The sequence below is a fragment of the Neodiprion virginianus genome, chromosome 2, assembly GCF_021901495.1.
Source record: "Neodiprion virginianus isolate iyNeoVirg1 chromosome 2, iyNeoVirg1.1, whole genome shotgun sequence".
In the NCBI taxonomy this organism is placed as follows: domain Eukaryota; kingdom Metazoa; phylum Arthropoda; class Insecta; order Hymenoptera; family Diprionidae; genus Neodiprion; species Neodiprion virginianus.
The window spans coordinates 3,909,212-3,921,638 of record NC_060878.1 but is presented as its reverse complement, the minus strand read 5'-3'; the positions used below and the strand labels follow the sequence as shown (position 1 = coordinate 3,921,638).

Genomic DNA, 12,427 nt, shown 5'->3' with positions numbered 1-12,427 from the left:
ATGTTTGTTGCCAAACAATCCGCGCGTGACAAAGTCTTCTAGAGAAGTTTTTCGACATACTTACAGTCTCATTTTTCATATACAGATCGACTTTTCCGCAAGTTTCGGCTACTCGCGGAAGAGCGAGAGGATTTACGGTAACAACAAAAATTTATAAACGGTTCCGAATTACACTGAGTCATCAATGAATTACTTCTCAGTTCGCTCAGTGAAGTTGGCAACGTCAGCATAACGAAACATGATGGAAAAAATGGTTGTTGTACAATTTTAGAACATTTTACAAGAAGTTGGTTTTTCGAAACATATGAACATGTTTTCTTTGTTACTTTACTTTGTTGTTGATTTACTAGCTGAATTTCAGACAATCCTAAGGATTAGAGTAAAGATTTTTTCTAAACCGGTATCGCTAAAATAATTTTACTAACTTCATCCTCGTCAAATATCGAAGTCAACGAATCTTAAACGTGAAAATTGGCTCAATGGTCCCATTCTATACGCAATTCTGAACAAAAAAATTCCTAAACATTTTCATTTTACGCAGAAATAAGGAAGTGGAACATATTCTACTAAATTCAGATAATTTCTGCCATTTCTTTATTTCTGCGGCAAATGAAAATGAATTGGAATGTTTTTGTTCGGAATTGTGTATAGAATGGCGCTGTCAAGCCATTTCTCACGTTTCGGATACGTGGACTTCGATATTTTCGACGTCAACGTCGAAATCGACCAGAGCACTCCCTTAACTCGCTCGGTTTTTACTTTCACAAGTTGGAAATTTTGGGCCGCGGAATTATTGATGTATTTGAGCGGAGCCAAGTTAAACGGAGAACCTTTTCCAACTATATTCGAATTCTGTAAACAAATTACATACTTCGAAATGAAAGTCACTATGGATAATTGAAGAATCCTTAAATTTCAAGAACATCTCAAGGTAAGTTTCCAATTGCGTAACGGATTAATGGACGTATGTATACATGTACATTGTTATTCCGTTTACGTGTTTTTGTACTTCCGTGGTTGCGTAACGCGTCAATTCAGAGCAATGCGGGTACAGTAGAGTTGTTTAAAACATACGTTTAAACGGTTTGCACGTTTTATACACGTGTATGGGTATAACAGAAGTTTCAGCTCGGGTTTCGGTGAACGAGACGGATGGTCAACGTCCTAAAAAATATTACGAAATAGTAATAATAGCAGTAAGAACATTTTTAGGACGCGTATACTTTACCGTCTCGATTTTTGTCCAAGTTCGAAAATTGCAGGCGTAGATTCTTCTCGTGTTCTCGTACGTAATGAATAAATTCTGCCAAACTGATGTCGCCGCTCTGGTTTCGGTCGGACTCCGCCAAAAATTTCTGCGCAAAATGAAGGAAAAATTTAGCGCAAGTAAATTGTTGGCCGTTTGTTTAGGTTAATTGCTTAACGAACAAATGTGGTAATTATTTTAACGATAGGATTGAATGGAATGTCTCTTTTTTCCTCAAAAGAATGAAGAGATCTTCGTTATTTCTGCACACACGTCTAACTTAATTAAGTTAAGAAGTATGAAAGGCCTGAGTTGAGGAATGTGGCAAATTATGTTCAATTACTGTCAGTATTTCAAAATTGAAGGTAAAAGTTAAGGGGATTGGAAAAACCGCTTAGGGTCGTTGCAATTGTTGGAAACGAACGAGGTTGAAGTTAATAACGTTATCGTGACCAAACGTTGAAAAAAAGCCAGTATTTTCTTTTTTTGACAATGATTTCGAAGGAAATAGGATTGAAAAATATGAGTATGTTTTGTTTTATTACGGTTCACTGAATTTAGAGTAGTTCCAAAATTGCGAAATAACGGTTTTTATCACAGCATGAATCGTTACGATAACGTTAATAACTTCAACATGATGGAAAAGATGAGAACAACGGATAAACCTAACGTTTGATTATTGTTTGATCGTAAGAGTTTTCGACTCTGCGCTATGTAACATTAAAAACGATGGGTATTTTTAAACTGCGCAAATCACAAGGTCCGGAATCTGTATAATACAACACATTTTCTGTTTCCTGTGAATACCGTAAAATGAATCGTAAAACGACGTAGCTAGGATAAATTTATCATACTAATTTTAGATCATTTCGTTTCCACGGGAAACATTGTTCTCATACGGTTCTACGGTGTCAATTTACCGTTAAATTAGAAGACGCTGTCTAAAAAGTTGACGTTCACGCCGAATGAAGTAGAGATTTTGAATTTTGAACGCTTTGAAGATGGTTTACATAGAATGTGTGCATGGTGCAAAACAAAAGAAGCACGCAGGTCGCATAACGTTATCCATAATGAGGAAACAAAAGAAGGCCGATAAAGAGAGTACGAATGGGATTAGCAAGGTGGATAGTTTCGTCTGGCAGTAGGCATGCACGTCGTTCGAATTATTCGAGCATCGTCGGTTCATCACCTCGGCGTATCGCTTATGCACCCCGACATCGTGGAGGGCCTTTGACAAATCGTGTACGTCGATCCTCCCGTTGCCGTCCAGGTCGAGTTTGTTGAATATCTTCTCGAGTCGCTCCTCATCCTCAGCCGGCAACTCGTGAAGATAATGGGGCGGCATGACGCCGTGCACGACGTTACGCCCCGGCATATTTACCACGTACTTATCTCGAGTTTATCCCGTCTGGGTGAAAACAACGCACGGCTAGACGGCCGCGCTCGATTAGGTCACAATTTTCACGAACGACGACGCACCTTAGTTTCCACCACCTCGTTGTGTTGTAAACTGCATAATTTCACGCCTCCCGTTTTACCTTATCGGCTACGTTTACCACTTCGTTGTTTACCACTGCTAACGGATTCAGATTAACGTTCACTGTTATTTTCCTTTTCACGCTTAACTTACGAAAATCGGAAATCAGCCGCACTGCGACTTCACACGGTAGGTATATATGAGTACAGACCGCGGCGTGTACGCAATATAGCTTTAAACAGCAGTGTGGCCTCGATTCTGCGGTTCCAGCTTTGTCATATTAGAAAAATATCCGCTAGATGCCGCCATACGACGATACTCTGGAAGCGCTGGAGCAGATGCCGGATGCTGGCTGTCTGTCCGTTTTTTCCTCTTCCATTTTTGAACTCGATCGGTAACGGTCCGGGGTAGAAAAATTTCGCGAGTGTTTCGCGCTTTTTTCAAAATCATGGACAATTTTTTTTTTCATGCATAAAGTAATTAAAACGGTTAATCGATCATTTCTTCCAGTTTAAACCAAATTGTAAGGATATCCGCTTTTCTTTATATAATTTCTTCAATTCATAACATAATTATCGATATGGGGAACGACTGAAGTATACATCTTGAATCAACGTCTTAGGGAGGATCGTGGTTTGATATTGTGGTAGACGTTGAAGATGCTGAATAAAAATTTATGTGTGGAATGAAGAATATTAAAGACCGTTACCCGAATGGGGTTTTCCGATTCTTATGCGATTGCGTGTTAAATGGCTCCAACCGATAAAGAAGCCACTGGATCGCTAACACGGCTTCATATGGGGCAGGTTCCTTTCACGTTAATTTTCCGACACAACATGACACTAAGTGATTTGTGTCAGGAAATCCATGTAAAAAGAAAGCATCCATGACTCCATGCTCACCTACACACCGAGTACTGGTAACAAAAATTTCTCTAGGGGTAACAGTCTTTACATTCTCTCATCAACGAAGGAGCATTTGAACTACAAAATGAGAAAAGCGCTGCACAAAATCTGAAAACTTGACGTTTACAAATTTGTTTTGCGGTGCAAAATTCGTATACATAACTTCTTGTTTAAGAATTGAAAACTCATAACAAGAAGTAATACTATGAAGATTTTCTGACCATCGTCAAGTGTGCTGATTATATGCATTATATGTAAACCGATATGTGTATAATAATATTTAATTTATTACTTTATTATTGTATGTTCAAACAAAGAACTTTTACTGTAGATTGTATGTGGTTTCTCATACCGTTAACAATAGGTACGCTCGTATCATCATACATATTATAGTGACATGTTTAACATGTAATTAATCCGAAGCTTGCACAAACAGTCCTGTTGCACTTATTACTTCCCATTGTACACAGCCCTTCTCCTTATTCACGTCTTCAATTCCACTCTATGCTAAACGATCAAAAGGGAAAATAGATGTGTTTCTACTTTCTTTTTCCGTTTGCTTGTTCTTTGCAGATTAAACAGAATATTACGCTGACTATCAAATCTGAGTTTGGTTTACAGAGGTGTAAAATTGCATCTTTATTGGAATGGCTAATCTTTTCGTATTTGATTTCATTTTCAATACAGATTACTGATATTTCCTGGATTATAATTTAGCAACGAGTTTCGTTGAATTGAGCGGAGAAAATCATTTACAAGAGTAGCAAACGAATCGGATATTTTTGCCAACAAAGATGATTGATAACTCACGTCTGATTACCAATATCAGAGTTAAAATCAAACATAAATAGAATAGGTATATCATTATATATTAAGTTATAACGAAAGTGTGCGAGCTCAGTTTAAAAATATAACGATAGGATATAAATGTAGAATATAACTTATAAAATCATGAACATAACATTTAGAACTTAGCAAAAAGAAGTGGTAAGTATTAGATGCACGGAAACTTACATTCCCTAACACAAGTGTTTATAGTAATAAAAAGGAAAATCGATAACGCGAACGAGAATCCCAGTGTTTCACTAATTCGGAATTATGCTGAATTTCTTATAAATTATATAAAAATAATGACAACCGATTGAAGACGAGACAGTCGTCACGAAATTGCACATATAACATAAACTAAGCTCTTACAGTTTCGTATAAATAACTCAGCGACATTAACGAATCTCTGTTATAAATTGCGTGACTGGTGATCAAAATCAATTTCAAGTATGGTTTATACAAATTTTCGACGAAATTTAAGCATATCTAGAAGTTTGGTAGGACACTTTATGGACCTTCACTTGTCAATTAAATTGTCATATTAGGCTCATACAAGACGTTTGACATTATATTCTCAACGAAAGTTAAGGAAGTATTTGTAGAATAGTTCATTTAGGCTGTGTTATATTCATAAAACATATTTATATGTTGCACTGTCAGAGGGGATACATTCTTGCAAATTTTTATTAACTGAGAAACAGAGAAATGTGAGAATTCGAATAATATGAAAGGTAAAAATATATCCTCTCATACATATCTCTAAGTTTTCACGTTTCAATGTTTCTAGACGAAACAATTTAGCGATTTTTTGTATGTTTACCACTATGGAATTATAGAATTACATTAGGCACGTGTATGCATTTGATTGACCGATTTGAAAACGTACCCAACCACACCGTCAAAGTTTTTACGTGAATTAGATATTTGAAATAAATGCATTACTGTACTCCGTGAATACAACAAATTTAATACTTGTAATTTAGTTTGTTTTCATGTTGTTCTAAAAATGAAATGTACTAGGCTTTTGAACGTGACTTCATAAATCTAAAGCTAGATTTAATTTTCAATTGATCCATTTTTTGTTCTGTCTTGTATTGAGTAATAAAATATGCCTTGTGATTGGATACCAGTCTGAGAAAAGCTCATGGGCTTTGTCCACCCACAATTTATGCTTTTAAAGTTGACGAGTTAACATCGCGTGTAACAATTTCTTACATTCACAGTGCAAGTATCATTTTCAACAGCTTAACGCTTATAAGAAATAAAAGTATCGTTCACCCGTTGAATCAATTATTTGCGATTCACTGTACTATATTATTTTTCTCTTTTTTTTTTTTGTTGCTTTTTTCTCTTTTCTTTAGTAGTAGACTACAGCTATGTTCAGGCTCACTGCTTAATATTTTTAACCATACAAATGACAAATTCGTGATTCAAGGTTTTCGTAATCCTACACTCGAAACTATAAGCTTGAACAGAGCCGCTTTCTTACAAATGTATAAAAAATAACATATAGTAATTCAAGGCTAGAAAGACCACCTCCAAGAACCATACTTTTTTTTTAGTTTTTTTTCGATTTTTTTTTCTTCGTAAAATTCTCTATTGTTACTTCCAATAAAACTGGAACATTAATCTTTAGGTTATATATATTATTTCATAAAAATAGAAGCAACCCAATCGCAATAGATACATACCATGGTTTATCATTTCTCAGATATACAAGCAAGCCTATCCAATAACACAATATTGTTCCACGAAATACATTCGTCGCTTCCACAACCATGTTTTTAGCGAAAAACATCTTTATATCCTTTTCACCCTTCTACACCAACTTTACGATTTTATTTTTGATATGAAAATAAAAACTCTGGAGCTCAATATTGCATGTGCTTTTTTTCAACAAATAGAATCGGGCGCAAGATGGTATTCTCAAAGGATAATATTGATTTTTTTGCTAAACTTTTGTTGAAGATAATTAATTGAATTAGCGAAAGGCACCATGAAAAGTGAAAAACCATTTATCAAGGTGTGGAAATTCGACTACATGCTTTTCGTAACGAGAGTTAACGCTCGCTCGATGGGTTATATAACTAGAATAATTTATAATGACACCAACTATCCAAATTCCCTCATAAAATGTGTTATTTCCCATTATGTATAACATTTATATGTACCTATAGGCATTTTTTTTCCAATCACCTGTCATCAGGTTGATTATTATTCGTCCCGAATATTATGGTAGCGATATATAATATTATATATAGATATAATATTTTGCCACGTTGTGCAAATATATAAATAAATATGCTATATAGTTTGTCATGTTTATAAAACACTGACGCTAACTTCTGTTAAATTTTAACAAATCCATTTTCATCTCCTCAGTTGTTTTTGAAACAATCTTTCTTTTACTCGCTATATGCACTATTCATGACTATTTGGCAATCTATAATGCGCCTACGAGTTGGAACTCAAATACCAGGTAGCCAATTCCTCAAGTTTTCAAAAATCGTTTTATCATTATAAATTATATATTACTTTTTATGATTATAAAAATACGTCATGTTTCTTTTTCAAAATATACCGTTAACGTAAGTTTAATCTCTCGTGAAACTTCAACTGCTTTTACATTGTTAGCTTCCTTGGTGGCTAGAATACTACTGAAAAGATGAAATACTATTGATTTCACGCTCATTTCAAAGTACAAAACGACAATGCAACTTGAAGAATTGGGTAATAAATATTTGTAGGGATTCTGTTTACTTCTTGATATTATCTTCTTCGCTTGACCAACGTTTCTCTTGCTCTTCCAACTCAAACTCCCAACGTAATTCCAACTCCCGCATGTCATTAGCTATTCCGGCTTCGTACGTATCCTCCTGTAACGCGTCATTTTTCTCATAACATTAAACTGTAATCTAGGTTAGAGTATAAGTAAATTCTAGCACATTCAAAACTTACTTCATCGGGTCGGTATTCCCTGTTCAAGTTGTGATTCTGCACCAAGTTACTTGATGGCTGAATCCACGACGTACCATACGGACTCCAGTTCCGTACGTCCCTTTCTTTTTCCCTAATGCCCGCCTCAATCATCTGCAACTCCTGAGCCAATCTTTCTCCTTCACTGAAAGCAGCTCCCTGGGTGGCTAGCTATTTTAAGTAAATTTCATTAGTGGTAATTTGACTGGATTTATTGCTATGTTACTGGGAATGTTGTCCATTTAACGATTTCATTTAATTGTTGATGCTAAGTATACAATTTGTAGCTTTATAGTTACCTTTAAATCGTTAATCTTTTTTTCCAGATGCTTTAATTGCTGCTGCACTTTTTGCGACTCCAACAGCAAACTGAAACTTTGCAATGGTCAGAGCATCAGACGATTATTCTTTGCTTTTTGACAAATTACGAATGGGAATAATTTTGCTCTTTTCAAATTACCTGCTTCAAGAATAATATCAATTTACGAGATTTGTTAGTTTTCTAAAACTTCCCACTGGTGTTAATAAAAATAGATTCTTACTACTACATATCCCTTAACGAATCATCTAAAGCATATAAAAATATTGGTAATCTCATCATACTCTTTTGACATAGACTCCTGACGTGCTAGTTGTACTTGAGATGTTGTATCAGACATGCCTCGACCGATTGTGATGTACCCATCTCCAAGAGCAGAACTTGGCACAGGCTGACCTCCAGTATTTGTACCCATTGCATACGCTGGATCAAGATCATATATGTAATAAATGTGACAAATTTTCTCATTGCAAGTTAAGTCCGCACCACAGAAATTCTGTAAAATTCATTGAATACTTACGCTGGTGTCCATAGTACCAAGATGTCACAGGACTCACTGGAGGCATTGGTCGTCTTGGTACAGATGGAGTTCCTTCTCCAAATAAAGCCGTAGCTTGTACTGGATTCGGTGATCTGTGGTGACGTTGACTATTAGTACAGAAGAGCGACAAACATTTCAGTAAATTATTGACACGTCATAAGCAGTATGCGATAGTGTGTCATATTTTTTACCTAATCAGTGGCTTTGAGACTCGAGAAATTGGGCCATACTTGCTGGCTGGGGGGGCATCGAATGGTACGAATTCATCATCCAACAATATAGAATCGGAGTGATGAAAATTATTTCCATGATTTATATTGGACGATGAAGATATTTGCGATCCAGAAATGTTTGTCCATATGGAAAAATTAGATGTCAACGGATCTCCCTGAGTGGTGTTATTCTGTAAAATGATTGATATTAATATATTAAACAGGTTTAAATATTAAAATTATATTACGTACAGTTTTCGCCTGCGTCGTACTCTGTTTTCCAACAATATTTTCCAGTTGTTTTTTTATTTCATTACGACGGTGGAGCAGCATCGCCAAAGTTTTTGCCACGGATCGCTGCTACAGGAAATATACAGTGAGGATTTTTTTTAATACAAAGTATGCCTTGATATCAAGTAAAATGAACTTATTCACCTTCTTATTGTTATTAGGCACGTTGTTGTGTACAGTGGATGTTATTTGCGAGGGGTCCCAAATGGGTAGGTTTGGAGAATTGTATTCAACAGGTGGCCCAGGCATAACGTAATGCGAATACTGCATTTCGACAGTTTTAGCAGATGCCAGCTGTGGCAAAGCCTGCGTTGGAGGTGATATATAACTTGGCAGAGACCCGACAAAGTTGTTGTCATTCGAAACTGCAGGATGTTGTGCAGGGCTAACCTTAGTACCTGAATTAAAATTTTTAAATTCAATGCATGGATGTGAAAACCGTTTAAAAAATTACTCACATTGTTTCACATTGAAACATGAATATGCAAATGAGAACTCACTTTCACGAAGACCATTATCGTGAGGTTTGCCAGAATGGTAAACTATATCATCGCACTGTTTGAATCCTTTGTTGTTGGATATTACTGCCAGTTTTTCTATCTTTGTCTCGGAATTATTTGACAGTGAAAGGCTTGATCTCACGGTTAACTTTCGATTCTTTGATCTGTATCTGAAACGAGTTGAGCAATTATTAAGCATTTGTTACAAGAAGTTCAAAATTTGTAACCATTATAATTATTGCTCACTTATCAAGTTCCTGGTCGCTATGAGCGAAAGTGCAACTTGTAGTCCTAGGACAGGAACCTCTCAAAGCCAGGTCACGACACATACTGACTTTGTACTTGGGTTGACCAGGACCTGCGGTGTGAGTACTATCCTGTGGTTTTCGATTCCCGTGCTGCTGGATAAATTCTACTAGTGCAGCAACAACCGTCTTTACAGCTTCCAATGATGCACGACATTCAATCCATGTCGGAGGCTCTGTTTCTGTTGAATAAGTATTCAAAATATTTAGAACCCCTTTTTTCTTTTCAGCAAATAATTGTTAATCATAGATGTGGAACAGTTATTACCTGGGCTGGGATCGATAGAAGCGAGCAATTCTAACTGCGGTCTAAGACTGCTTAACTGACCCGGGTCTGGTGTGCGTTGAAGTGCGATCACAAGTTCTTGTACACTTTGAGCAAATGATTGCGGAGTTTGAAGCTTGTCAATGATACTTTGCATGTGAGATTTGTGCCCTGTGTCCCCGTACAATAAGGCGGACCACTGGTCAGGTGCAATTCTCAGGCCTGCTTCCGTGGCTATTTGAACTATTTGAGCGTCATGTTCTCTTCTCAAAGCTTCGTATGTTCTGAACTCCTCCTTCAGTTGCATTAACGAGGAATCACCTTCACGTTTTGATACCTGAATTGAAGTGGATTTAAAAAAATCGTCACCTATTGCGTCGAAATTTACAGTGTCTACTTATATGGGTTGTTGTTCTAGGTAATATAAATTGCCTATGACTCAATCACAAATACATTGAAGTATACTATACCTTGAAGCAACTCGCTCTATAAAGGAGTTGTACGACATGTCCGATACTGGTTTTTGAAGCTTGGGGAAAATGTGGTTCCAGACGCTGGACTACGAACATGACTAAGACTTTCCTAGAAAGAGCAGAACCGTCTTCCAGTGCCAAAAGAACTAGTTTCAGTACCTCCTCTTGCATGGCTACATTAAGTGAAGAATAATAATAATGATCACTTTCCTTGTAAGTATGGAATACTTCACTTATAATCTATTACTTATTTTTTAATAAATCATGAAAATTCACCTGGACCAAGAAATTGACAACCCCGAGCACGCACAGCGGCCCACAAATTTGCGCTTAACTGCTGCGGGTTTTGATGCTGAAGAATCAATTCCGTTACAGAACGTTCTCCCAAGCTTCGTGCTGCTCTCACCGCTCGAGCACGTCCTTCTGGCTCCACTAATTGACATCCGACCAATGTGACCAACTTTCTTTGCATGGGTCGAGAAACAAGGCCCATTCCTGTTGAATCAATAAACAATTTTTATACTTCAATGATCATTCTTTGATAAAAATCATTTTAGAATTAGAATAACTCTTTTACCACCTGTGGCTGGTGTAGCTTGACATGGTTTAAGGTAGAGCGCCAATTCTTCGATGCAACATTTGGCGGCTAGATAATGGGCGTGATCTTCAATAGGCACAAGTTTTAGATGGGCTCCGCCAGAATTAGGAGAAACCGGGCTGCCGACAAGCTGGAGTAGCGCATCATTCACAGGCAGTCTTTCTACTTCGGTGTTTATAACGCTCTGCGAAATATAGCGAGGTAAGTTTGAATTTCATTGGAATTTGGTAAATTTTATGCATTCCGGGTGCAATACGACAAAGCAATGCCTACCTGGTCAAATGGGCATTGCTTTCGTTGAAGGTTCGCGAGGCAAGTGCGACAGACTGTGTGGCCACATCCCAATGATATTGGCCCACGTTGGGTGGCATCGAAGTCATGACGGCAAACTGGACAGGAGAGAAATTCCGTCCACTGAGGTGCCTGTATTGGCATTCTGAAATATACCGCAAGTTTCAAATATAATAAATCACCTGGCTTACAGATACCTTCAGTTTTGATCTGGCGAAATGTAACAGATAGCGTTGCATCACGTTATACAGTTATTGCTGTCGTCTTTGTACATCAATTTAAGCAGTCAAAGATAGACTAATCAAATTTTCTCCTTTCTCTTGTTCACAAAATTTGGACAGATTTCTCGATACTGTTAAGTATTCAACTACTGGTTACGAAAAATTAGAACGGTGAAACTGTTCAAAGGATAGCCTTTGTGATTACAACGCAGACTGATCATTTTGTTTTAATAACGAAATATACAAATTTTATATACATAATTAGTCATACTATAAGACCAGTATTACATAGGTGTACTTTAAATAAAGAGAATGTGTTGTGTCGTTCGTTGAAAATATTTTATGACGGCGAAGTCCAAAGTTGAGAATTCAATGATTTGGAACATACTGCACGCAGATGTGAAAAATTTCTGGATAATCACCAAAACTAGGTAAATGGAATCAACTTTGTTGGGGTATGAAAAGTACAAGGCTGTAGGATATGTGAAGTCTAGTTGGATCAAAGTAATCACCTTGGAATATTTGAATAAGTGACACTTAATCCACCTTCTTTTCCAGCTACAAAATACGGGAATTAGAACGGAAATACAATCTAGATACGTCGCCAATTGTTTTTGGAAAATTAAGAGGCTATGCAGAGTATTGATGAAGAAAAGTAGGAAAAAGAAGAGAGAGAAGAAAGAAAAAGGAGTCGTTCTCATTCCGTGATAACAGAGAAATTATTTGTTTTATTAACAACACGTCGAAAGTGTCATCGTCGACGAAACGCGTAGATTTACGTAGAAGCAAATTTACAAAGCTGTTGAAAATAAACGAACAACTTACTTGCCTTGTTATTACCTTTACAAAACATCACATTAACCAATAATTTACTTCAAACTCGCTATTCTGCCATCGCAGCACGAACAGATGAAAACTTGACATGTAGTACTCTCGTTTCTTTTATTTTTTTTCCACTTCTTCTTGTTCCATCAATCAC

The 12,427-nt window shown here is 36.7% G+C and overlaps 2 protein-coding genes and 1 long non-coding RNA gene across 5 annotated transcripts in view; 1 reads left to right on the top strand and 2 right to left on the bottom strand.

Annotated features, from left to right (window-relative positions):
- Positions 1 to 2,954, bottom strand: part of LOC124297268 (calcium-binding mitochondrial carrier protein SCaMC-2) — a 24,837-nt gene extending 21,883 nt beyond the window's left edge. The window contains exons 1-2 of the mRNA XM_046748114.1: positions 2,436 to 2,954; positions 1,229 to 1,355 (exon numbers count right to left, since the gene is read on the bottom strand). Coding sequence (XP_046604070.1) covers positions 1,229 to 1,355; positions 2,436 to 2,621 — 313 coding nt within the window. The 5' untranslated portion in view covers positions 2,622 to 2,954. The remainder of the gene's footprint in view (positions 1 to 1,228; positions 1,356 to 2,435) is intronic.
- Positions 1 to 8,645, top strand: part of LOC124297273 (uncharacterized) — an 18,865-nt gene extending 10,220 nt beyond the window's left edge. For all 3 annotated transcript variants that reach the window (XR_006906565.1, XR_006906564.1, XR_006906563.1), the window contains 2 exons: positions 8,088 to 8,193; positions 8,286 to 8,645. This is a non-coding gene — a long non-coding RNA (uncharacterized LOC124297273). The remainder of the gene's footprint in view (positions 1 to 8,087; positions 8,194 to 8,285) is intronic.
- LOC124297261 (roquin-1) lies at positions 3,894 to 12,427 on the bottom strand. Its single transcript, XM_046748095.1, has 16 exons — positions 12,274 to 12,427; positions 11,210 to 11,372; positions 10,916 to 11,120; positions 10,615 to 10,833; positions 10,336 to 10,511; positions 9,869 to 10,202; positions 9,542 to 9,782; positions 9,296 to 9,465; positions 8,940 to 9,193; positions 8,757 to 8,864; positions 8,484 to 8,695; positions 8,272 to 8,399; positions 8,036 to 8,174; positions 7,732 to 7,807; positions 7,415 to 7,603; positions 3,894 to 7,332 (listed from the first exon to the last, which is right to left on the bottom strand). The coding sequence occupies exons 2-16, from the start codon at positions 11,369 to 11,371 to the stop codon at positions 7,213 to 7,215; spliced, it is 2,733 nt and encodes a 910-aa protein (XP_046604051.1). The 5' UTR covers position 11,372; positions 12,274 to 12,427; the 3' UTR covers positions 3,894 to 7,212.